Below are 27,531 nucleotides of genomic sequence, written 5' to 3' on the forward strand. Positions count from 1 at the left end.
TATATATATATATTGGTGTGTGTGAGTATTATTTCTGTTTTTCACAATAATGACTACATTTCATGTGTTATGCTTAATATGGCACATGTAGCTGTTTAGTGCTGCTGTTGGTGCAAATTATTTCAGTCTGTATCAATATTTAATTTTTTTAACAAACTAATCGTTTTTTTTCCTCTGAATCAATTATGTGAATTTTGTATTTAGTGACCTTTATCTTTCAAAGTTAGGTGAGAGGATGAAAAATCTAATTATGTCTGTCAAATATTTATTCATCTTGTCAACATCTGCTATCAACTGCAACTATGGTAAAGTATTACTTATTGATTTGGCTTCTTGTTGCTTTTGCACCACTGTCCGTTTTAACAAGCCAACTTTCCATTACAAGTTGAAAATGTGGTGAAGGTTGGAAACTGACTGTCATCTCTTAATGAATTCTTCTTGTGGTGTGTTTCAGCAGCAGGCCACCTACAGCTGATGTATAGTTTAATTTACATTTTAACGAGCGATCCGTGTTTTGAGTAACTTAGAATTAAATGTGTTGAAACTGACAACTGTTGATTTTGCTAACAAAAGGACACACTGGCACAGCGGAAGGATATGAAACTTTGCAGAAATCAGGAGAGCTCTTCGTTTTAGTTCATGGTTGAGATGCAAACGTCCAAACGCCGTTACAAATCACCGTAATTGTGTTTGGAAATTTCCGGCTTTATAAAAACTAGATTTGAGGGAATCAGTTATATATTGTGCAATGCCTGCAATCCCGCTGTGAATTTCGAGCCCTGCATTAGACATTTCTGCTCCGGATTTGTATGCAGACACTGAGGTAACACCATGCAAACTGCAACATGTTTACACAATATGATAGTGTGAGAATCTCATACCTGCCCAAGCCTGTCGCTACCTGCAATTCTTCCACATTTTGTTGTGAAAGATAAAGTGGTCATGGATGATTTTGATGTTATGAAGGCGTTATTTGATTGGCTTGTTCACAGATCTCTGCTGCTGCCAAGATATAAAGTTCAGGACACCCTCTCTGACAGAGTTTATATCTGAGCTAGGCTTCACAGTACTCGTCTTTCAATGTCCATTTTATCAGTTAGCTATCATCCAGAGCACAAAATACAACAGGTGTGATGTCAGGAATACAGAGAACAACTGTGCAGCAAAGAGAGCATCAGTCAGTCTAAGAAAAGCACACTAGGTTTAAAATAGTCCCATTCAGAACAGTTCAAACTCAGGATGTGCCACAGCTCTCCTGGAAAAGAACCCATGCTCTCAATCCACTCCGCTACCCTTCTGATGGGATTTGTGCAACATGAGCAACTGTGACCAAGAGATCAGGCCTTTGAGCTTTCCTATAGCAGACAATGACATGTTGCTTTATCTCCTTGTGAAAAGATCTTTAAGTAGGTGTGTGTATGTTTTTAATCAGTGTTTTTTGCAAAAAGTGAGTGAAACGTGGCTAAAGCATATAAAATTAGCCAGCATGTGTGTATTTTGTGTAACAGACATGCAAGGATCAAATTCAGTCAGTTACTGGGAAATGATGCGTTTGGGATTAAAAAGTCGGTTAAGTCAAATAATCTGTAGACCAGAATGCTCCTACTGCCGACATCAACTGATGCAAGTATGAAAAGCAATCAACAAAATGCCTGCAAATGTTTGTATTCATGTTGCCACTTGCTTTTTCTCCAACTACTTTGCAAATTTACAAATTTATTGTGATGCGGTAATTTTATCAGCCACAATTTCTTAAGCGAACGAGATAATGCGGGCACTTAAATCTTGCGGTGTTGTAATGGCTCTTTTGCTTTAATAACTATAAAGTTAACAAAGCTCTGGCACACAGCCAAATATGTATCCTATCCTTATCAATCCAAATAGCTCAGAGAACAAGTGGACTAATAATACTTGAGAAATAACTTAATTACAGCTCACTCTCCCCAGCACTCTAATTATAGCCTTTACAACAGAGCGGCAGTAATGCACTTTTAAGTGTAATGGGAGTTTACTTAATTAGGCCTATCACACACAGGCATGCTCACATGCACACGCAGACTTAAAGGCTGGTGTGAAAACTGTCATTCAGTAATTAGTAGCAGTGATGAAACCCTTTATTACCATTTCATTTACGCAGCAGCAGAGCAGACTGCTGACCTGTGTGTTTGCACTGCAATGAGATTTGCTAAAAGATTTAAACGCAATAATATATGTATGATAGAGTTGAGACAAAGCCCAGTTCAATAGGTTGTCTTGTCTGACACTTCATTTCCCAAAGGCCAGTACTATTCGTTTCTTTTTTTTTTTTTTTTTACAATTTCTCACTACACCTAATGTCATTTCCAAGGTGCACTAAGGTTGTAAATAAAAAAGTTGTGGTTTCAAAAAACACAAAAAAAATTTTCAACATACAGTTTTTCAGTCTTAATGCTCTTTTCACAGGAGGTCAGATAAAGCGCTGGAGTAACTAGATTTTTCTCCAGCTGCATGAAGCTCAGTGTATTTCTGGGTTATGGTAGGTCACAGCGTTTTGCATTTTTCCTAGTCAACTCAACTCAAACACTTTAATCCCATTGTGGTAGCTATCGTAAGAAAAAACCCTCCAAATCGCATTTAGTACAATTTATATTGAAGGAGTTAACAATTTTAACATAGGGATAAATAGATGTTCACTTGATCAAGACAAAAATGCATTTTGTTTTATTCAGCATTCAATATTATCAGGGTTTAACTTCTATTAGTTTTTGATGGGATATTAAATGCTAAAAAATAGCTGTTAAACATTAAAATACTTGGAGATAAGTGTTAAATGTTCATGTACTTTAGACCTAAAAAGAAACAGTCCATGTTTTCAGGTCCACTGGAATTCATGTCATTTCATTAAATGTGTTTATTTCAGTCACTAGAGACTTGATTTAGATTTATCCACAAAGATTTGAGATTTGACTTGAAAAAAAAATTGAAACTTTTTCTGCCAACATTAGATGAATGCAGGCACTTTTTTCCAAGTAGGATCTACTGTTAAAAAGAGGTCCCTCCCTGAATGTTTATATATTTAAAAAAAAAATTGTTTTTTTTTAAACTCAGCTTTTCATCTATGAAATAAGATTAATGTATGAAGAAACACTGCAGTTTAAGACTGCAAGTTATATTTCACCTATGAGAATTCACATTAATATAATTAAGCTAACTTTCTGAGTGAAGACAGTCTGGTTTTACAATGCCAAGGTATATAAATCTGGTATTTTAAATTTGCCAAATATTTTATGTGATTCATTAATCCCTTAATAACACCAAAGTGCCAAAGGGGATTTTCTTAAACAGGTACAAGCCTAAAAAATCTGTGCTTTAAGACTACAAGTGGCAGTTTGTCAGCGGCCAACTCAAGGCTGGCTATCAAAGCAGATAGCCGAGTGAATTTACCAGAAACACCGGCTTGTTATACTTGTGGTACTTTACAGAGCCGAACAGCATAATCTTTGCAAGAAGCGCTTAAAAACAAATATACAAACAGAGTTAAACACAAGGTTTTACTTTCACAATCTTACACCCACCTATGTGAAGTTAAAATGAAAATATTGCATTATGATAAACCTTTGAAGGTCATGTGAGACGGAGCTTTTTTCAGGCTTCTCTATGATTGTTCACATCAAGATTATTCCAAATAATAGTTACTCAATAAGGTCAACCCTCGAGTCTGCTTAGCCACTGAAGAGTAAACAACGTCTCAAATTTACATAAACAGTCACTACTTTGAAGTGACAGCTTTTATGGACAATGTTTCATAAAACTAGGGCACAACAGATAGAATCAGAGCATGTCTGTCCTTGGTTTCTGCATATAGTACATCTGTAGTTGAGCGAGGCACAAAGTTGAGGAAGTAGAACTTTTTGTAACCACAAAGAGTTCAAACAGAGTACAGAAGCTTCGTTTGCTTTTCTTCTTTCATTGAAATGTGATTTTCAAAGTTTTCTCACTTCAATAGCATAAAAGTGATATTGGTTTCTTCTTTTTTTATCTAAATTTGTCAGAAAAGTGAGTAAACACTTCTGAATCAGTTGTGTACACCTCAGTGCAAAACAGTAAATTAATTCATAGAATTGTCATCGAAATTTTAGTTAACTGGGACAAAAACTAAGGAGGAAATACTTTAATTTTACCGGAAATTGAAACATTATTTTGGAAGTACTATACAAGTACGGAAAGCAAAGTTGTAATATAGAAGAATAACCTACTGATGAAGATAGTCCAAGAAAATAATTGCCCTCAAAACTATTTTCTCTTGAGTTTGTAGGGTCTTTTTCCTTACTCATTTTAAACCTCAAGACTGCTATTGCTGTTTTGTAGTGTTATTTTCTGGACCATTACAGTTTGTCCTAAAGATTGAACGCAATTCCCATCCAAGCGTGCATCACGAGAAGATTTCTTTTCAGAAATGAGGAAACAAAAGTTCTGCAACGAACTCATGAGCTGTAAAAAAAAAAGTTAAGTTCTTTTATACCTTCCTTCTACAAAATAACGCCATCTATAATGACTCATAACAGTAATAAAACAGACTTTGTGCAATCTGAGTTTGTAAACATAATCCAGTAAGACTCTGGGCTTTTTAATAGCAATAGTTTGTGTTTATGTCTTAAACACAAAAAGTGTATGTCAAACATTCTGCCTAATGATGAATTGGCTTGACTCCACAGATGATATCATTAAACAGATTTTCTAGCAATAGATAAAACTCTGGAGAATTTCAAGCAGTAAAACCCAGAACCGACTGCTGCTAATGTAGCACATTTGGCAATTCTGCACAAGTCTTCCTTAACCTTTCCTTTGGTGCCAAGTCATCAAAAAAAAAAAAAAAAAAAAAACACAGGAGGAGGGGGGAACACTTTCCAGCCTTCACACAAACCACTAACACACAGCTCCGGTGTGGCAGGCACCCAGCAAACATCCATGGGGCGAACAATTCATTAAAAAATGCAAGAGGATGATTTTTTTTTTCTCCCTCTCTTTTAATCACAGCAAAGGATTTTTCCAGATGGCCCCCTTAATGGGGTATTCTTGTGCTTATGTTTCCAAGCCAAATTGCTGGCCTACAAATCAAGATGCACATCCAACAAATATTTCATTATGAGCCAAGAAAATTCATAACATGGCCACTTTTTTTCTTAATTTATACAGCTTATGTCTTAACAACTCAAGGGGATAAATGTCTAATTTAATATTTCAGAAGTTCCTCCATTCCATGCACTTGAGAGAGTAATTCTTTTTTTTTTTTTTTTATCACCAAACATGACGTGTCCTGCAAAAATTTTACACCCCCTGGAGCTTTTTTATACATTGCAATATTACAACCACAAACCCAGGATTTAGTGGGATAGACCATTACAAAGTAGTTCAGAAATGTAAAGGGAACAGAAAATGATACGTGGATTTATTTTTTTCTACAATTGAAGACGTAAAAGTTGCACACATTTGTGTTATTACCTTTTCATTCTACTACCCCTAAATAAAATCTAACACTTTAAATTGCATTCACATGTCACTTAATTGCTTAGCAGATTCTACATGAGTGGAATTTAATTTAAGTAGCTGAAAAGTTTGGTAGAAAACCCATCATGAAAATAAGGAAATGCACCAATCAGTTTGAGGCTGCAAAAGCCTGGAGGTTCACATTCTAGCATCATCACAACCCTAAATAAACAGCTAGAGCTACAATAGCATGTCCCAGATGAAAGCATGTTTATGTGTTGATGTAAATGGAAAGAAGATTTGGGAAATTATGAGTCTCTATAAAACTGGTAGAGGTATACTCCAAATTGCTTGCAGCTGTAATTGCAGTGAAAGGCAAATTTAAGGACTAAATTTTTATTTGTAAAAAGAAAAAAAGAAAGAATGAAAACATGGGTTACATCTACTCCTCACAAATGCACACTGCTTTATGTTGGTACGTCACACAAGATCTCAGTAACATACGACGGCATTTGTGGCTTTAAACAAACAAAAATAAAAATAAAAAACAGGTCAAAGAGTCACTTAAATCCATGGATTTCAAATATTACATCTAACGAAAACACTAAGAACAGAAAAGATTGATATTTGTTTTAAAAACTGACAATCGGCTGAATCTGATGCTAGAGTCAGGCAGTGACCAGTGACTTTCGGGTCATTTGTACTGAGAAGAGATTAGGGGCAGCTGTTGATCCCATCACTGCACCATGTCTTGCCACAAAGTCAGACTCTCCAGTGAGCGCTGATCCACTTAACTGATTCTCTCAGCAGCCGCGGCAACTAAGGCGAGCTGACAGTGGGGCTATTTTCAGACAGAAATCACCCTTCTTTATACCTAGCCACAGATAGAGATGACCCAAGCCACTGCTCTCCATTAGAACGAAGAGGAGTAAAAAAAAAAAAAAAAAAGCCCAGTCGGGTGGCCACTTTGTAGCAAAGAGCAACCTTTTGCTCATGACAGCTCTCAGAAACAGACGAGGCATAAATGTTCTGTGACAACAGCTAATAAGGTTCCCATGATCTGCTGATGCTATGACACTGTAGATCTGCTCGAGTTGGTATGTGAGGGTCTCTGTGTTGTCTATGTTTATGTTGAAAGTGTGTGCTCTGAACAGAAGTAGTGTAAATGTGCTGTATGAGGAAAAAATAGAACTGCTGATAAAAGACATTTGAAGAGTCTGATCACCACCCGTACTTTAGTGTGTCAGATTAAAGGGAAAGCAGACTAAAATAGTTGGGGGAAAAAAAGTAGTCTCCACAAATAGCCAATTAGCATTCTTCACTGTCTACATCAGAGCTGAATTCTGTATGGGGTTTTTTTCTGCAGAAGAATCGTCTTTACATGCAAAACATAAACCTGCATTTCAACATTGGTCTCTGGCCAGCTGATGTTTAGAGCACATAATATTCTGAATTGGAGTGAAATAAATTGTTCGTTCTGCTCCACGTCCTCCCTAATGATCATCTGTCCCTAATACATAAGATCTCACACTCAGACTTTACCTTGGTCACCAAACAAGGAGTTAACCCAATTACATCCTGCTCTCAACACTCAGGACAAACATTAACTGCCTCTGATAGGAATAAGTAGCATTTATTTTATTTATGAAATAATATTTTGCCGTAAGAAAATTTAGTTAATCTCCAGACCCTGGCTCTCCTGGTTCTGGAGAGCAAGACGACTTCATTTTACTGTTTAGCCTTCATATCAAAACAGCTTTAAATTCACTTTCACTTCTCTTTGTATCTTGCAAATCCTCCAGCCCACAATGAGAAGACAACCTGCTAAGCACTACGTTTTGCAATATGCAATGAATTAATCTAATACATGCATTTTGCCAAATTTAGAAAGTCAAAGTTTCAGATCAGGTTTTGCGTTGCATATGTTTTTATGTTGCTTTTGCTAGATGCATTGTTGGTCTTACCACAGAGCAACATTTTGTAGAAACATCTTATAATGTCAAAATCAATTTGGACTTCTCTTCCTCTTAAGAAAATGTCAGTCTGGTTTTCATGTTTATCTAAAAAAAACAACAACTAATGTTTCTCCCAAAGCACTTTCTGATTCTGAGGTATGCATTTTTGTATCTCCAGTACCGATTTTAGAGTTCTTGGAGAGACAGACCCAGGACTTTACATACAATAAAATTAGTCACTGGCATGTCCACAGGGCGTTTTTATTTTTCCAATTTAATATACACATAACCAACTGGACACTTGTCGATCAGGTATATTGGTGTAATGATCAACCTGTGGAGAGTTGAGGCAGACTGGGACTGCTCCTTCCAGGCACTGATATCCGGAGATGGAGGCTGAAATCGATGGGATGCCAGGATGCTATTAGAGCTCCTGCGGCCAGACGGCCGTGCGGCTACAACTTCAAAAGCAAAGTGTGGGAGGAGAAATGACAAAAGTTAATTATCTGGGCCCTGCCAGCGACCACAAAGGTAATCTGCAAAGTGGAGGACAAAAAGGGGCAATGGGCAATATTTTTGTCAAATCATTGCATTATCATACAAGACCAGGTCTTGGTTTTAAACAGTGACGATGTTCTAGTATTTTTTTAAACGAGATTTTTATTATATTCATGCACATGCAGATTATTTTGAAAGATACCAAGTAGGGAAGTTGGATAAGAAATTTAAAAGGTCAAACTGCTGACAAGGTTCAGACTTTATAGGCTACATATTAAACTGTGGTGAATCACAGCTAAAACTGCCACAGTGCAGCTGACGCCATATTGCTAAGCAGGGTGAGAAACCATCTGCTTTTACACTTTCCTTAAAAATCATGGTGAGCATATCGCTCTTAAGAAAAAGTTCAAGACCATCTGGACAACAAGACACTGCAAAGTTGGGAAAGTTCCCGATAATCGATTCAGGCTGACATCAGTTGATTTAACTGGTTAATAACTTTTACTCAGCTACGTTTTCTGATCACTCATTTGAAGATCCACACATAGTCAAAGCAATTCAATATTATCTCTCTCCTCTGTTTTTAATGTTTCTCGTTTGTGTAATCAAATATAACCACAGTAATCACCAGTACCCCTATTTTGCTGCATGCGTAAAGGCTCAGTCCTCAGTGATTCATTTCTAATGGATAGAAAACACAATTTACCACCATGAGAAAAAAGATGACTCTGTTTTACATGCATATGAGAGATAAAAATGAGCCATCTGCAGCAACAGAGTGCATCCAAGCACCAACATCAACACACTCACAAAGACATTCTTCGTAGGGAACTGCAGCGAATAATTATAAAAACTGCAGGATCAGCGAGCCAACTCCTACATGCAGCCACAGGCGTTTTCCTCGCTGACTTATTTCTGCTTTCAGTGAAGTTAATGAGTTAAAGGTCACTGGGCCGCTATAACACCAATTACTGCAACACTTCAAATCAGCAGTGCAGCTCATCAACATTGGTGGTTGGCTGATGTTGGGAGATTTGAGAAAAGCTAATTGCAAAATAATAAGCACAGAGGCTCATGTCATTATGATGAGACACACGCATGAAGCACTCCCTTGGGTTGGTGTAAAGGTTGTGTACCACACTCCAGCGGGTGTCATGGATCAGCGCGAGGTCGGGGTCAGAAGTGGCACAGATCCTGTTGGGGTTAAAAGCAGGGTCATCTTCACAAAGCTTCGTTCTTGAAAGGGCAAGTTAACCTGATCTTTTAAGGTATTTTCCATAAAACACTGAGGCAAGCACAACTAAAATGGATCAATTAAGAATAATTTCACCTATTTGGGTTATTATAGTGGAACTATTATGACCTTGTTCCACATTTTGAATCTGGGTCCCAATTAAGGCATTTTAAGGTCAATCGCCATGGGGGTCACCAATTGAACACAACTCCCAATATTTGTCATTCATTTATCTGTAAGCTGATGTCATCTGCAGTTTTGGGGAGATGTGTGGACGCATTTCACCTTTTTGGATATTTAGTTTAAGAAAGTGTTTCTTGAAACATGAGGAATACTAGAGAATTTAGCTTTTCAGTCACTAGTCAACTCTGTGGACGTTTAAAACTGCTTCTCGGACCAACATGATGAAAAAAAATATGAAATAAAATGTTTGGGCGCAATACCCAACAAGTGAAAGTAGTGCCCATTAAAATCAGAACTGCACAATACAGCAGCATTAGTGTCTGTTAATTTTAGTCATTTTTAACATAATAAACATAAAACTAGTCTGATATGAAAATTGGATGTTTATTTTCATCTTGTCGCTGTTTATGTTTGTGTCTTAAACACAAACATTTCTTAATGCAGAGACGCAATCTCAGCTGCATGACTGTTTTTTCAAAAGCGGACTGAGATTTACAATATCACTAAATATCAGATATGGGCTGTAATAATATGATTAGTATTAAATATCGGCCAAAATGTTCAGATAGGTGGATCCCCAATTAACAGTCATGACTACAAGGGCGCAGGACCAATAATTTCGTCAAACTGATCTATTGACACAGTGATTGCAAGAATTTTTAAGGTAGCAAAAGATAAGATTGTAAGAAAATAAAGAGCAATACAATAGCATAGCTGTACAAACAGCACCACTCTTAGTGGTTTCGGCTCAGAGTAAGTTGCAATTAGAAAAATAGCTGTGCATTAAAATTCCATCTCCAGCTTAATGGAGCCTAAATGTTTCTGCCAAAAATATGGAAAAAAACCTCAGATGCAAAACTATGTTAAGATTGCAGGATCATTGCCAAAAGGAATTAAAGTTGCCATATTTGCCTTATACCAATTCTTTGATAAGTGAGGGGGGAAAAAAGAACTAATCTAACTTTCCTACACAATAGATTGAATGGTTTCAAATGTGTGGATTCGAAATCAGGGCGACAATACTGTCACCGAGTCACGTGTTTTTTAAACACCAACTTGGTTCAAAAACTGCTGAAGCCCAGACACAGCCCCGACTTCTACTGTAAGCAGATAACATCATAGCGATCAGCATCTGCTGATTAACTGCTCACTGAAGAGTACTTCATCAGCACATATCTGAGAGTAAAATGAATTCTAAACCTTGACTTCATTTTTCTCACCCCTGGGTAAACCAGACACGGGAGTCAGCCTGGGGATTTAAACGAGCAAATTAACTTTTCCCGGATGACTTTCCTAACCTTTACACAACAGCTGAGTGAGCACAGGATGGCCTTGTACCACCACAGGTCAAACTGTTCTCCTTTTTTACGACGCTTTACTGATGCACGGCTAAACAGACGAGATGCTGGTAACATTTCAGTGTAATAAGGGCAGTGATCCACTTCCACTGGTGATGCCTTGATAAATTAACACTCTAAAAACAGAAATGAATTAGGCAGCAGCCAGCTTGCCAACCAGTTGGCCTGGCAGTGACAGAGGGAAGCACATTCCCAGGGCAACCTTTAGAGGAAGTGCTGCATTGCTAATTAACAACAAAGATAGAAAAAGAACAGGAAAAAAATGAGTAAATAAACAAAGAGAGAGAGAGAAAAAAGCACCCCCACCACTTTGCTTCACGCAGCCAGAAATGGATTTAACGACAGAGGCAGTACCACTCGAGCTTGTTAGGAACTCTTAAATTTCAAAGGCCAACACCTTTATGTCTCATTGCTTCACAATGCAGCACCAGCAGCCAAAGGAAAAATACCCAGGCTGAAGGACAAAACCTCCTGCTGGAGCAGCAATCACCACAGCTTTCACAGTTTACTTCTTCACTCTTGGGTTTGGATGCATTGGCATTGAACACACACACAGACACAAAGAGTCACTTTTTTAAAAAGTGAAACTTTGAGTCTTTCAAACCAAGCACTGAATGCAATTCTCTTCCCCTTATGATCCAACCTATTGAAAAGACTTTACTGGTAGAAAATACAGAAGGAAGGATCTGAGAAAAAGAGAATTTAATATAATGCATAATTTGTTGTATAACTGGTATGCATGTATATAATTTTCCTCATGATTTAGTCCTTTGAATGGGAAGCCAGAGAATGTCTGAGGAGAGACCAAAGGTTTCTGCAACAGTATGAAGGTTGCAGCTCTTAAACACTTTTCTAGATATATATATATACATATATATATATAAAAACATAGATTACTGCTAAAAGATTCAGAAATAGTAGCGCAAGCCAGGACAAGCCTTCCAATCATAGTTGCCGGTAAGCATTCAGTCCAGCCTTCTCAAGAATGTTTTCATATATCTGTTGTGTTTATGCTGCCTCTGTCTCGTCTCTGCTCCAAGGCGTACAGAGCCTCTTGGGCTGATTGACGGAAAGAGGTTCTGGCTCTTGCCAGGCAAGCATGATTGATGCCCTTGAGATGGAGCACAGCCAGCGAGGATTTCACTGTCACTCTCGGATGTGCCGAGGGCTCCAAGATGGCAGAGCCTTGATACGTCTGAGAATGTGAGTCAGTGCTCGCATGTGGCGACTGTAAAAGCCACTTCGGTCTGCATGTAAAAGTAAGCAATTTAAAAGGTGCACGCTGTGGCTGTGGTTCCGAGTTTGCTCCGATTGGTTCTTATAGCAACATAACAACACATTACCTACTTCCTTTGAAACCGCTGAGCCACTAGAGCAACAGTTTCACTTTTCTTGTAACAGCAGCAGTGTGCAAACAGGTCCTCCCAGCACTTGGAAACTCTCGCACAAAATGCTTGCGAATGCTTAAAACTACAAAACACACCACTCTCATTGCAGCTTCGCCTTTCAGCACTCCAGGAGATAACATGCTGAATGAGTCAGTGGGGATGCGGAGGACAGACAGGATGTAATCACTCAACACACATGTACGTACACACCCAGACGCAGCACGGGCCCCAGCAGATGTGCATAGGAGGGGGAGTCGTAAACTTACTATTTTGTCGTCTTTCTGGCTTTCCGGGTGTGTGTCCTTGCTTTGGTCGTCAGCGGACGTCCGGCCACTCGTATCCATCTGTCCGTCTTTCGCTTCATTCTGCTGACTGGCCACCGACTGAGGAGAGTCCAGTGGGCAGGGCTCTGGCTGCTGAACGCCACTTTGGACCTCCATCTTCCTCTGCCTAAACAATAAAAGATGAGATGCTACAGACATGCTGACAAAAGAGGCGAACAAGATTGTTCACTATTACAGAATTCTAGCAGAACTTTTAATTTCCTATTAAGAAGAACTATAAATTGTATACAAGTTGCAATAATTGGCTAAATTAGTCCAGTTTTGTGCTTGTTTATTTTCAGTAACTAAACATTTCATTGACCTTTATCGTGCTAGAACTCAAAGAAAGGGGTGACGCATTCGGAAAGATTTCGCATGAAAACAAGGACAACATGCTCGTATAAAGGGCTGTGGCCATCATCGTTAGTGAGCACAACACATTCATATTTTCCATGAATTTCAAACGGAATCAGAAAAGACGAAGAGAGCAGAAAAGAAAGTGAAACTCACAGTCAGGATACAGAAAGATATTTGTCCTGAGCGTAAAGGCAGAGCCTTTGCCTAAATGAGAGGTCACCTCGTTTCACACCTAAAATGTATCCTGAGTAAAGGTCGTGAGGCGAAGGGGAGAGATGAATAGAGCAGCAGCTTCTCAAGTTAAACGTTTTTTGGGCTGCATCTCAATCAGGTCTGAACACCTACAGACTGGAAATTTAGACCATCCTTTGCAAAATACTTCATGGCCTGCTGAAGAAAAACATCCCCACAGTATGATTGTGCCATGACCATCTTTCAAAGTAGAGACGGCGTGTTCCAGGTGATGTGAAGTGCTAGCAAATAGTGTTTTGCATGCAAGCAAAAAAGTCTGACTAGGGCAGCTTGTGGCAAACCTGCAAACGTCTTGGCACTCTTCCACAAAGGCCAGATTTGTGGTCATGTTCTGGTAGGTTTGTAGTTGTGCCATATTCTTCATCTTCAGAATGAGGGAGGACAATGTTCTATAATAACTCTGCAATTATGAGTCTTGAACAGAAGTGTGGTGAGTAGCCAAAAATTACTCAAGTAAGAATAAAGTTTCTGTCTTGAGTGCAGAATTTAAAAAAATAGCCATCTAAAAAAAATTTAAAACAAGGAAGAAATCTATTTGATGAAAAGACTTGCCTGGTTTAGTTTTTTGAAAAGATATAATTTGACACAAAATTATGATTAACAAAATCTGGCATTTTTTAAATACAATAAGTAACATTCTTACAAGATAAATTAGATTGCAAGAAACAAGTTCAGATCTCAATTTTTCACCACAAATTTTTTCAAATCAGTGCCATAATTTATGTGATTTCCTTCTGTGCATCCTGTTTCAAACATGCTCGTTTTTGCCTAATACAATAACAAAGGTAATAGGAGTAACTAAAATAAATTCATTTTAATTTGCAAAATGTTTATTTTTAATTAGAATTGCCGTATTATGAGGTACGATCCTGTTAAACTACTTTTAGAAGTACGTTTTAAAAGTAATAAATGCAACGTATTACAATCCACCTTTTGTCTTGAACGGCTCCAGATATCAGGTCGCAAGTCTCTCAGCATATGAAATGTTTTCACTTTACTTTAGGGTTTATTGCAGAATAACAAACTCCTTCATGTCTCGTCCAGCCACAAGGGAAATGAATCAGCACAAAGGGCTGCAGCTGACAGGTCTGAGAGGGAATAATAAAACTGACATGATTAAGGAAAGATGTTAGGGAATGTTCTCTTTTTTTATTAGTAGTTAAATAGTCCAAAAACAGCATTCACATCACAGCACAAATGTGTACTATTAATTGTCTTGGAGTGGAAATGGCTAGTATGGATGTTCTCCTGTATAAATCAAGCTCAACTGCTCTGTCCTCTTGCAGCAGACAATCAGAATTGAAGTAGATGTTTTGTCATTGATCAGATTACTAATTTCTCAAGCCCTTATGAGATGCAAGGCTGCAGTAGAAGCACGAGTATCCTTGGCTGTTTTTATCAAGAAAATCTGCAAACTGCCACCTATGAGAACTGGCTTACTTCACTTAATCAGCCTCTAGTGGACAGTCAGGGGACTGCAACTAATTGCACTTTTAGATTAGCTTCATTTTCAACTCTTCAACCCTAAAAGAAGGTTCAACTCATGGCACCAAATGATTCACTACTAGCTCGAAGGCACAATGCTGCAGCTGAACCCAGCATTAAAGATGATGCCACACTATTGCTTCAGGAAGCACAAACTGCATTTTGAGCAAAGATAAGCATGTTTGAGAAACTCAAAAGATGTGCGCATTAACATAGAGCTGAAGAGTTGAATGCAAAACGTCCGAGCACAGATGGAACATCATATTCTTAAATAAAAAATAAAATAGCTCTATTCGCTTAGTTACAATTTAACTCTAAGTTTCAGCAGCGGTCTATTAAATATATTAAAAGAGGTCAAATTTTCCGGATAAAATCAGAAGAAGAAAAAAAAAACTTCTGTCTGCATTCTGGAGCAATTGATTAGCTAAAAAGGTCAGTTCAGTCTCATAAATGCAGGTTTTAACCGAGTTTTAACTTACTGCTCTAACATTGCAGCACCTTGAGAACCTTTATGTCAGCGCAGGTTAACGCACCTGTTGGGACATTTTAATCAGCGCATGCGAGGCAATACGTGCGATGAGCTAATTTACAGAGGGGTAGAAATGGTGAAAAGCCACACGGAAAGACCTACTTTTAAAAGTTTTGTGACCTATAAAAAACATGAACGTTTGCCAAGTCTTTAAAAGGTGAGGCCCAGTGCGAGACATTTAAGGAAGACTCGATCAGATATGTGGCTGCTAAGGTTGCACCGACTTTATGAAAATCATTGCCGCTGCTTTTAAACGCAGCTCCCAGCACCGTGTCTGTTTTATTACAATGGCTCCAAAAAGGCACAGCAACATAAACAAGTCACCAAAAAGAACGCCCAAAAAATACCTCTGTCACTTTTCGGCTCCTCGTTATGTCAGAAGCATATGAAGAGGAAGATGCGGTAGTGCAATTTGGCGTTTACATCTCTGTTGTTGCTCTGACGCGGAAAGCCACAGTAGCAGTCCTGGGCACAACAATGAGCGAGCACTTCATTAAGTTGTGTGAGAAGTTATTCCGTCAAAAAGAACCGGGCCGGGAGGCTTTAATGGGCTATGCTTCGGGGGAGGTATTTGTAGCGGAGGTAGTTCTCAGAGCCGCACAAGTCGACGCCGCTGCTGCCGCTGTCGCGGCGGGCGTGTCCCCGAGAGCTGTCACTAAACAGTCCCTCCTTCTCCCCCTCCCACCGCCCGGATACACCGAGCTGGTGTCAAGCATGCTGCGTTCAGGGGCTCTCTGGAATATCCACCATCAGAGCGAGTACGTCTTTAATGAGTTTGTGTTGCACTTTTTAATTCCCTCTTTTTTGTGTCAAATAAAAGTGTACAAATCTCGTGTGTTTTTCTGCTGTCTGCGCGAGTATTTTTATTGTTTCCTGTTGTAGTTCTTGTGATTAAAGGTAGCGAAAGCTCCGGACAGTGGGAGGGGCTTGAGGTGAAGCTCAGGTCAGCGCAGGTACAATCTTACAGTTATTCATACCCTTGGGAGATTAAAATTACAAACGTTATTTAACCAAGAGGTTTGGTTTCTGTAAGCATAAAGAAATGCCTGTGGTTCAGGTGTGGACTTGAGTGAATACTATTTGATTCTATTGTATCTCTAGCTGTTTCTTTACGCTTACGTCCTACTTGATGGTCAACCAATGTCAGACTTCATCAGATTGTCCTCCAGGATTATGTTGTACTAAGCAAAATCCATCTTTCTTTTAACTCTGAGCTGCTTTTATGTCCCTACCTTCCCACGTCATGGTGCTGCCGCCACCAAATTTTGACTTTTTGTAGGTAGGCGATGTATTGTGACTTTATTTGCCCAGAGCTCTCATATCTACATGTTTGTTGTTTCTTTGTGCCATTATTCCATTGAGGCCATATTTGTGTCGGACATGACTAACATTTCTCAGTAGATTTTTTCCACCTGAGCTTTAGATATCTTATGGTTATCTGATGTTTCTTACATTTTTCACTTTCAGAAAATGGTTTAAATAGAGATTAACAAGGTGTACAATGCCTGGGATATGATTTTATAAGCATCTTCATAATTTTATCTACTGCCTGTCTACTGTGTGTTAGGCCTTGACAGAACAGATGGATTCATATTAAAGTATGTTTTATCATATCTTCCGGATATGGCTGGTGCTCTGGTTTTTCAGGCGGATTGGACTGAATTGAACTGAATACAAATACAAGTCACATTAAAGTTTTTACTTGTGAAAAATGTTGAAAGGTATGTATCACCTGGGAGTAGTGATGGACTCTGACCTGAACCTTCAGAGCCACATTAAGACAGTCACAAAGTCGGCCTTCTATCACCTGAAGAACATCTCCAGGATTAGAGGACTGATGTCTCAGCACGATCTAGAGAAACTCATCCATGCGTTTATCTTTAGCCGCATCGATTACAGCAACAGCGTCTTCACAGGTCTGACTAATAAATCAAACAGCAGCAGCTGATCCAAAATGCTGCTGCTCGCGTTCTCACTAAAACCAGGAAGATAGAGCACATAACACCAGTTTTAAAGTCCCTACACTGGCTCCCTGTAGCTCAGAGAATAGACTTTAAAATACTGATGTTAGTTTATAAATCACTGAAAGGTTTAGCACCACAATACCTTAAAGATCTGTTATTACTGTACCAACCGTCTAGACCCCTCAGATCTTCTGGTTCTGGTTCTGCTCTGCATCCCCAGAACCAGAACCAAACGAGGAGAAGCAGCATTCAGTTTCTATGCACCACAGATTTGGAACAAACTTCCAGAAAACTGTAAAACAGCTGAAACACTGGGTGCCTTTAAATCTCAACTTAAAACCCACCTGTTTAGAGTTGCTTATGGCTAAATTAGGGTTAGAGTGCGGGTTTTGATGTCTTTCATGTTTTTATGTCTTTAATTTCTTTTTATTTCTTTTCTACGTTTCAATGATGTAAAGCCCCCCGGAAAATGTCCCAGTTAAACGACGTTTAACTAAAGTTCTACGGGGTTTAGAGTCCCAGTTGACGGAGTTTCAACTAAAAACCTAGAGGTTGCAGTCCTTGTCAAACTGTGTTTTTGACTAAAGTCCCTGAGGGTTAGAATCCCAGTTAACCGACGTTTAACTAAAGTTCTACGGGGTTTAGAGTCCCAGTTGACGGAGTTTCAACTAAAAACCTAGAGGTTGGAGTCCTTGTCAAACCGTGTTTTTGACTAAATTTCCTGAGGGTTAGAATCTCAGTTAAACGGCGTTTAACTGAAGTCCTAAAGGGGTGCTGGTTTTAATGTTTTTTTGTTTTGTTTCGTTTTTTTTATTTTTTTTTTTATCTTTCTCTTTCTCACTGTTTATTTAATGTCACATGCTGTTTTTATTTTAATTATGTAAAGCACTTTGAAATGCCTTGCTGCTGAAATGTGCTATACAAATAAAATTTGATTGATTGATTGATTGATATCATTTTCCTTCAGCTTCTCTTACCTATAGGATTCACTGAAGTTGTGGTTTTAATGTGAGCAATTGTAAAAAGTCCAATTTTTACAACTGAACTTTTAAACTCTGAGCATTCATTTAGTAGCACTAAATGAATGCTGCTGTTCATTGTAAAACCAGAAGAAAGAAAAAAAAAAGGTCAAAACAAATGACATGATCTTACCTAAAGTTGTGTAACTCTTTCCTTTAGTTGAAGTTGTTGGTTTTAAAATTTAATGAGGAAAACATTCCTAATGTTATGTTGTTCTGCAAAGTACATCGTGTCTACTTCCTGCTTTTGATTCACTGACATGTCGTTCATCCACTAATGACTAGGTAAGATAATGTTTACTTTTTTCCTTCTCACCCTCTAAAAACAAATGTAGTAATAGCACCTGTTTTTATGGAGACAAATGGTGGATACAAAATGACGCAAGAATAAAAAGAAAGCATTTATTTAAATTTAAAAATACCAGCATGTGTTTGGTAAAAATAATAATAATAATAATAATAATAATAATAATAATAATAATAATAATAATAATAATAATAATAATAATAATAATAATAAGGAGCAGCTTTCTATTGTTCTTACTGGTGGGATGTTTATAGTGGGGTTTAGTAATGGCCACAAGGTGGCAACATAAACTCATTAAACGCTCAGAGTCTTTAGTATGTCTGACAAATCCTGCTTGATAGTTTTAAAAGGCAGACTAACGATTTAAGTTGAGACACTGGTGTTTTATTTCATGTTTCGACCTTTATTTATGGTGAATGGATCATTTACCGCTCTCTGTTCCATGCTTGATAATCTGACTTGGCTCTTTGTTTACTCCAAACATGGAGCGTCCCCATCTGTTGTTCTGAGATATAACATGATGACAGCATCATAGGGATGCTGGTCCGTTTGGTCATCTCCATTGTCTTTGTGTGCCTCGTCTTCGAGCGGATAGCATTCTGATGCGTCGTCTCGTCCAAGCAGGAGGGACCTCACCCAAATGAACAACTGCTCCAACAGGCCGATCCTCGTCTGTTCTGACAGAGCCGCTGCTGCCAGAGCAGGCAGACCAGCAGCGGGAGAGGCAGGTGCACCGGCAGGCTGCCGGTTAAAGCAGGGAGACTCAGGCCCCTTCAGCCATATCCAGACAGGCATGTGTCCTCTGTGTAAGCCAGCAGGGACAAACAATCAGGCACGCGGACGGGCCCCGCCGGCACCAGCAGATGTTTTCTGGTTATTGTTGTTCCGCCTCCCTGGTAATTGTTTTCCTTCAGGGCCAGCCAGTGGAACAAGGTGCCAGGTTGTGTTGTGGGAAGGAGTTGTGGAAAGATGGGGCGACACGCTGTCTCATCAGGCTGCTTCGCTCGGGCTGTCCAACTCTTTCTTTGTGCTCCACGTGGCTTGAAGTACAGTTTTCCAAATGGAATATGGCAAATCCACTGTGCATTTAGCGTTGCAGTCCTGTGTAGGTATTTATGGCTTCACTGTGGCCTCAGATATGGGAACAGACTTTTAATTCCCCAAAGCATTTTCTGAACTAAAATAAGACTTCCACTTGGATTTTTTTTAAATATAGTTTTACCTTAGTATGAGTTTTACCACCTGATTTAACTCTGGCGCGCACAGCAGCAGCTAATAAATGTGATTTTGGAGCGTTTTGTTATTTGTGAAGTCAGTTTGCCCACACAGACACTTAGCAGTTTGTTACGGCACAAATAACAACTAATGCACTCAAACTGTGTTAGGCACCGAGTGTTAACCTGTAATGCCACCATGAAAATGGCCTCTTAATTAGCACGGTGAACTAAAAAGACCTTATTGTGAGGTCAGACGCCCACCAGGCCTCTAGCACAGGGTAGAGGCAGGAAACGCCCACTAGGGGGCACTTTGAGACTTTATATCAAGAGTAAGAGTAACAGGGCCGTTCTTGCAAACTGTTCCAACAGTTTGACGTTGATTATTATAAACCTTTTTGGTGCTTCTTGTCACAAATTTGCACTTTACCGCTCTATCATACCTAAATGTTTTTGGACATCAGGGCAGCGTTACAGTGAGAACCTTCAGAGTTTATTTTAAACCTAAATCTGAACTATCTTTACGGCTGATCGCATTCGTTTCTTGAAAGAAAGGTTGATTCAAACAGAAAGACCTTGAGGTACGTGAGGGTTTCCATTTGTTGTAACGGCGTGTTGCACTCTAGGGAACCTAAAATTCCTCACTAATAGAGTCAACAGCGTCAACAGTTTTAAAGACTGATGCAACAGCTACGCAAGTTTGTTCTGCTTTCTTTGGGTGTAATATCTGAAGATCTGAACTCACGTTCAACTTGTGCTGCTCAAAGCCAGAATATTTATAAAAACTGAATCTGCTTTGTGACATTTCTTTGCTGTCAAAAGATGAAGAGAATAAAGATCTATTTGCCCTCCAGGTAGAAATGTCTTATTTTTCTGCACATGATCTACGTCAGACATAGTAAGAATTTCTTTAATGTTTTATTTTCAGCACTTTATTGCATCTTCCACCACTGCCGCGGCTACGAAGGGGCAGCATGGTCACATGGCCGCTTTGTGAAGCTGTTGCAGTTACTGGGAAGGTGCACAACAGTCCGGGCCGGTCACAGTGTAGCACCTTCAGCTGCACATTTCTCACACCCAGGATGAAGAAGTCACAGCAACTGCAGGATCAGACTTTGCTGGATGAGATCTATTTGTACGGAGCACGAGTAGCAGCACTAAACAAGCAGAAGAGCAGATTAGAATGTCATGTTTTTTTTGTGTTTTTTTTCTCCTGCAGCTAAAGAATGCCTATTGCATAAATATGCAAGAGAACATTTCATTTTTCTTTCATTTCTGCGCTCGCTTTTTTGCACATGCATGCCTGCTCATCGCCACTGAATCATACCTGTTAAAAAATGATAATTCCATGACTCAAACTCCGCCTGCTGAGAGAATGATTGAAAGCTCAGGCAAAGTTCAAAGACCCAAAGGCAGATATTTGCCAAAATACAGCCACTGCTGCTGTGAGTAAGAGCAAGCCCCTCTGAGTCACAGACAGGGACCCAGAACAGCTTAAATCGCAGGTTGATTTTTGTCACAGTTTTCCTTGGCCACTGGAAGATTGTTACATTTTCGACGTCCAACTGTTCTTGCTTTTACGTTTATCTCATGTTATAAATTCAGTCGTCGGGATGGTAAAACCGCAGCAGAAAGCTCTGCTTTAACGAGACAGCGCTAACAACGTGGAGAATCTTACCCTCATACTACCAATATTTTTACAATGGCTTCATACATCTTTCGAACAAAAGCAGGACGTGTTCCAAGAGTAGTTGTTTTGCTAAAACTAGCAAGAGGACAAAAGAACTGCGCCTGCTGACATACCATGTGTCATCTGCCTTGTTTTTGTCTGCGTGGATGGGGGTGTGTGTGTGTGTGGGGGTGCGTGTGTGTGTGTGCACGTTAAGTGTGGGTGCCAATGAGCGAGAGCATGCATACATTTGTGTCATCCATCGAGCGCGCAGAGGTGGCAGTTTTTGTCTTTTCTCGGGTGTGAGCTGAGAAAGGAATTGAGCGCAATGACTTTTAAAAATGATGTGCGGAGGTATCAGATGGTAAACAACATGACTTTATCTGGGCCGGTTTTCAAATATTAATAGAAAGATATGCTTTGAACGTGTTATTTTTTTGTGAAAGTGGTATCAAAATAAACCTGGTTTTGCTGATTTTTTTTTTACCCCTTTATGTTATGTTTCAAATATAATTAGTCCATTATTTTATTTGCAAAACATATCTGGCCAACGATGCATTAACTGTGACACGACTTCAAGTTATTTTTCTAATTACTTTGAATATTTTTTTTATATGTTAACATTTTGAAATCTAACAATAATAGATGTTTAGAATATGTTTTATTAAACTCAAACACGTTTTATTCATTTTGAGACCTTTTTTTTTTAAAATAATTGCAGCTTTTGGCTCCTGCTTCGCCTATAAAACATATCCCGTTAGCAGTGCTTTAATCTTACACATCCCAGACTCCTATCTGACATTTTCTTTGAATGTTCTGAGTCTGGCTCCTGCACATCGGTGACTCCAGTTAATCACAGCGTCTCTGTCTAAAACTAAACGCCCAAGTGTTACTTTGTGATTGTTGATGTTTCCAGGCTTGGGTTGAATCATTAGGAAGTGATTCTCTCTAACAAGGGCTAAAGGAGCTGTCAGGAGACATTCACAGGCAGGTTTCGCCATGGAGAGTGTGAGGAGTCTTATCAGGGTCTTAGCTGTTTTGCTGCGCCTGTTTATAAAGAGGCTGCTTTATTTGGAGTGAATGCATTCTAGCAAGGTCTCTACTGTTGCTGTGCGTTGATTAAAAGTGTTTTCACGATTACCCGTAGTGAGTCTATTCCAGCCTAACAGGGTTACTAGCAGTTTTAATGAAGGGGAGTAATCGTTACATGTGAAAGGGGGTTGCCGGGGTCTCGTGCTGTCTCTCTTTCTCTCTCTCTCTCTTTCAGCCTCCTTGCCTCTAACCGCGTTAAAATTTTCCAGTTGACGTTTTTTTTTTCTAAAAAAAAAAAAAAAAAAAAAGGAGTTACTATTATGTTGGAATTGTCAACGCTCGCGATATTGCATCCTCTCCTTCTTTCAGAAACATCTCATTTCTTAAATCTGTTTATAAAAGCGGCTAAGCTACAATGAGAGTCATGCATCTTTATTTTTGTCTGTCTTTGTTTGGCTGTTCTGCGTCCTCCTTCCTCTTCTGAAGTTACCGTTGCCCGCTTGCTTGTGTGGCTTCTCTGCTCCACTCATTTAGTTGGCTGTGGTCAGCCTTTTGCATTCGCTGGTGTGATTGAATTTCTCACAGCTTCTTGTGAATGTGTTTTTTGAAAGTCCTATTCAACATTTGGTGCAACTATAATCGGCACCAAGCCACTACGCTCATGCAGAAGTGTCTGTGGATTCACACATTAAGGCCCTCAGAAGTGTTGTGCCATTTCTTTTTTTTTTATTTTTCCAAGTTGCAACTTTACATTTTTTTTATTTTTATTTTTTGTAAGCCGGAGGAAGGGAGCATGCAGCAACTGAAAGTCTAAGAAAATCAGATTGAAAAGCGTTTCAGTGAAGATGCAGGACAGAGTCCTTTTGTTTTGTAATTGGATTTATGAGAAATGATGAAAGCAGTAAACGCAACGGTAAATATTAAAAGAACGCACATAAACATCCTTTAGGCTTCTATTTGTTGTTTTTTTTTTTTACTTATATACCCGAACCGCAGTTTGTTTCCTGTGCTGGTCGGCTGACGTGCTTTACAAACAAACCCGGGTTGGATTTAATTCACATCAGACTGGACACTTTGCTTTTTTACTTTTACTACCTAAACATTTGGTAATAGTTGTGGTGGTGTCTTTTGTCACCTCTGACATCCCCTTTTTGTTTTTAAACAACCAACCAATCGCACTCTCACTTCTCTTTTTCTTTTTCAGGTCTTTCTCAAAGAAACGCTCGCCGTCTTAAATTTAAACCTTGGAGCCGGCACCAGGTTTGGGCTATTTGTGTGAGGCAGGAGATAGGTGGCGTTATCCCTGGGTGCGTCGCGTCCCTCTAGTTATCAAATCAAACAATTACACACTGCAGTCCTGGAGCAGAAAATTACATTTTGACACAATGGTGAGTCCTTTGATTAATAAATTGTAGCTTCTGACTCCACGCGCTGTTATTTTATTTTATTTTTTTCCTTCTCTGCTGGGGGGACAATAGATAATAAGTGGGCGACTTGAGAGGGTATAATGAAGTGACTGTCTTGTTATTGACAGGGGAGCCTCCTAAAGGCTTTAGCAGGAAAGTAAGCGCTTCCAACAGAGGCCCTCCGGTGAAGAGAGTATTACAGCAACCGTTAAAATGAGCTAATGTTCTTCTCCCAGTGCAACTCTCTGAAGGGACGACAACCGAGTTTGGCTTCCCCCCCAGCTGCAGAGCAGAGGTGTAAATTAAAGTTAAAAATGAAAAAAAGGAGGGGAGGGGGGGAAAAATACCAGCATCAAGTTGAGCAACAGTAGACCTATGTCTGTGATTGAAACGAGAGACTCCTGTGTTTCAACTAGAAACTTCAATTTTTGGTGTTCATGCAAAGTTTCCGTCCGAGATCGAAACCTTTCTTTGCACTGTTATCTTTGCGTGATTTAGAAAAAAAAAAAAAAGAAAAGAAGTTCACTTCAGGATTCAAAACCGCTTATTTGTTTTGTTCCGCAGTCACCTCCCTCAGGTACTTATTAGCTCTGACAGAACGGTTTCTGATTTGACAGCAGTGAGGCGGGTGTAAATTTCACACACACAATTCGGCGCCACACATTAATCCAATTAAATTTTTAGCGTCGTCTTCCAGTTCTCTGTTTTTTTTTTTGTTTTTTTTGCCAGTGGAACAAAGTCGAAAAGGCCTTGAGATGTTGCTACCTTCTTCTCTGTAAACAACATAATTTCATTTTATCGGTGCAATCCGAGTGTCTGGAGAAGGTGTCGGGCAAAAAATAAATAAATAAATGGAAAAAAAAAATACACGATCTAAAGTGCTTTTAGTGAGATGCCAGAGAAAGTGCCCAAGTGTTTTCTCCGGCGTCATTGTTTATAGAGTCATGATTTCGCTGCTGTCTGTCAGGTGCATGATGTGCTGATTTTTGATTCTTTTGAAAAAGGAAATGGTGGTGACTCGTCGATTTGGCCTGAATTAATGGAGTTACAGCTTCTCAGATTGCTCAGCACACCTCCTGTCCTCCCAATCATCTGCTGATGCATCTCATGTGCTCACACCAGAGTTGACCGGCTGCTTGTACCTCTGCAGTGCTTGGCGCCACACCTGCGATCCTCCTTTTCTCTTTGTTAGTGGTGTGGATCCAGGGCTGCTCCCACAGTTTTTAGGATCTCAACCCATTGGTCACCTGGTACAATCAGAATATTCCTCAGTACTTTTCTGCATACATCCAAGGTCGTTCACAGCGTCGCTCCTCCTTACCTACCAAACGTTCTCAACATTTGTCTGGTGATTTATTGCATCTGCTTTTACTGCAACGTGACCTTCCAAAGCCCATCATTAGTTTCTATAAGCTAACAATGCTTTGCGTTGTCCAGCTCCAAGCTGCATGCCTGCAGGTTCAGCAGCTGGCTGCAAAATTCCTACTGTAGACGACAGCTGGACTAATTACCAGCTAAAATCAACCCATTATATCTATATATTTTTTTCTCTATTAAGAGCAAAACAGTAATAAAAAATGCAGCAAAATAAGCTGTCAAAAATCATTTTTGGAAGATGTTATTTTGGATTTTTACTTCAAGTCTACACGTCAAACTCATATGTCATAATTGCTTTAGATTCCTTTATTATAACTCCAATAATTAACATGTTGGATTATGTAAAACTAATTATGTAATGTAATAAATTTACCATCACACCATTAACTTTTTACTGACTACCTGTTTTTTTTTTTTTTTTGGGGGGGGGGGGAGGGAGAGAGGTCTGAAAGAGCATCAGGCACATTCGACTGTGGCGAGTCGGGGCTGAACAGGATAACAGCGGAAAATGTTTTCCACTTTAAGAATGTGCAAGATCTCATGCAGTTGCCCCTCTTTCGCTCTCTATCCCTCGTCTCTGCTGGCGCTAAATCACACGTTAGTACAGCCAGTGGATGTGTTGACAGTTTTACAAACAGAAATGTAAAACGCCATGCTCAAGGGGCTCCAAGAGACGAGGTGGGGAGAAGCACAGGGCAGGAAGCGGAACAAGCGCAGCTCAAGACTCGCAGAGGAAGTCTCATTAAAACCCACTGGCTTAGTTGTTTTAATTACGTAAAGAAAAGAAAAACACTTTTACCAGTTTGCCTCCTGTGCCAGCTGAAACAACGCTGCTGGTTGATGTGAATATGGCTGCTAGTGCGGAGTTTGACACACACACAAAAAAAGATGTGCCTCGAGTTTAAAGGGCAACTTATTTTTCATGCCACTAATATGACATCACACGTTTTTATCTCCCTTAGCATCATTCTCACCGTGTTGTCACAGTCGCAGGTTGTTGTAAACTTTCTAATTATTGCTGTGTGGACATTAAAGTTGCCATGATGCTAAAATTTCAAACTCAGTACCAATGCTAAGAAAAGCAAGCCACCGCAATACCGCAGTCACCTTTTTATCTGAGCACCACAGATACGGAGCAAACTTCCAGAAAAATTGCAAAATGGCCGAAACACTGAGTGCCTTTAAATCCAGACTAAAAGCCCACCTGTTTAGAGTTGCTGTTGAAACATTTTAAACGAAACATTAATCACCATTATGACGTGTAATGACTGCATGTGTTTTACAACTTTGTAAGTTTTTGAATGTTTTTATGAGCTAAAGCACTTTGAACTGCCTTGTTGCTGAAATGTGTTATGGAAATAAACTTGACTGATTAACAGCATGACTTGTATTTTCATTATCTTCATTAGTGCAAACCCAATAAAGGAGAGGGCAATTCAGAACCCGTTCAGAGGAAAAATTCAAAAGCGCATCTTCAGAAACAGTAGAGGACAGTTAGTAACCGTTTCTGAACGTTTGTAAACTGGAGCTGGCTGCACAGTTCATCATTACGCCTCCGTTTATCTGCAGACACAGAATGCTTTTCCTCGTAGCGACAAAGAATGCTCTATTCCAAGATTCAAAGGAATAGACATTGTGCCACAAAACTTCCTGTTGAAGGAAATGGGGCAAGAAAACATGTTTAGGTGAGTAGTTGTGTATTTATTGCCACCTCCTGACCAATGAAAATCAACGCACGTCTTCCAGCTAAACTTGAGGTACATCTTTTAACCATTTCCTGACCAACACAGATCCGTAGTGATACAACAAACTGTTAGAACTTGAGCCTTAAGAACTGCAATAAGGTTTTTTTTTATGTTTGTATCCAACTTTAGCAATAGTTCTGTTTTTTAAACCAGTTAAAGTTAAACTCGCTTCCAATCTGAACTTCTTATCCCCAAGGCAACTGCTAAAAAAAGTATTTTGTGCTGATTTGTTGATGTATTATGACTTTTGTTTCTTTTTAATATGCAGAACAACCAATTATTAATTAGTTGCAGTTTATTTTATTTAGTTAGTTTATTTTTTACAGTTTAGGTGTGCTAAGACTGTTAGGTGCAAATGCTGATTAGGCATCATTCCTCTCTTAATTTATGCAAATTGTTAAGTAATTTTTAAACTTTTTTTGAGACGATAGGCCACATAAAATGAATGAGAATAGAAGTTGACTGAACTAACATCTATCTCTAAATTCTGATCAAAACTTCTTCACAAACAACACGTAACCATTACTGAGCATTACCTCTAATATTGTTGATTACATTGTTTTAATTGTTAATTTACTGGTGAATCTTTATCACTTCCAATATTCCTGTTTTGTATTATATTCCTTAATTGGACGATCTCATCTTTCCCCTTTTGAAGACGAGAGAGAAACCAGATAATCGAAAATCAAAACATTCTGATTAAAAGGGTATTATTTTAAACGAACGTACCACTAGGAATCGGAGTAGTTTGTTTTTTTTCCCCATCACTG

General features: G+C 39.1%; 1 protein-coding gene across 5 annotated transcripts in view; it reads right to left on the reverse strand.

Annotated features, from left to right (window-relative positions):
• rbms3 (RNA binding motif, single stranded interacting protein) overlaps positions 1-15,646 on the reverse strand; it is a 333,346-nt gene extending 317,700 nt beyond the window's left edge. For 2 of the 5 annotated variants that reach the window (XM_008422424.2, XM_008422423.2), the window contains exons 1-2: positions 15,376-15,646; positions 12,349-12,532 (exon numbers count right to left, since the gene is read on the reverse strand). In XM_008422424.2, the coding sequence (XP_008420646.1) occupies positions 12,349-12,522 (174 nt within the window). In that variant the 5' untranslated portion in view covers positions 12,523-12,532; positions 15,376-15,646. The remainder of the gene's footprint in view (positions 1-12,348; positions 12,533-15,375) is intronic. The other 3 variants (XM_008422426.2, XM_008422428.2, XM_008422427.2) reach the window with 2 other exon arrangements.
• Positions 15,647-27,531: the final 11,885 nt, after the last annotated feature.

The sequence above is a fragment of the Poecilia reticulata genome, linkage group LG11 (genome assembly GCF_000633615.1).
Source record: "Poecilia reticulata strain Guanapo linkage group LG11, Guppy_female_1.0+MT, whole genome shotgun sequence".
In the NCBI taxonomy this organism is placed as follows: domain Eukaryota; kingdom Metazoa; phylum Chordata; class Actinopteri; order Cyprinodontiformes; family Poeciliidae; genus Poecilia; species Poecilia reticulata.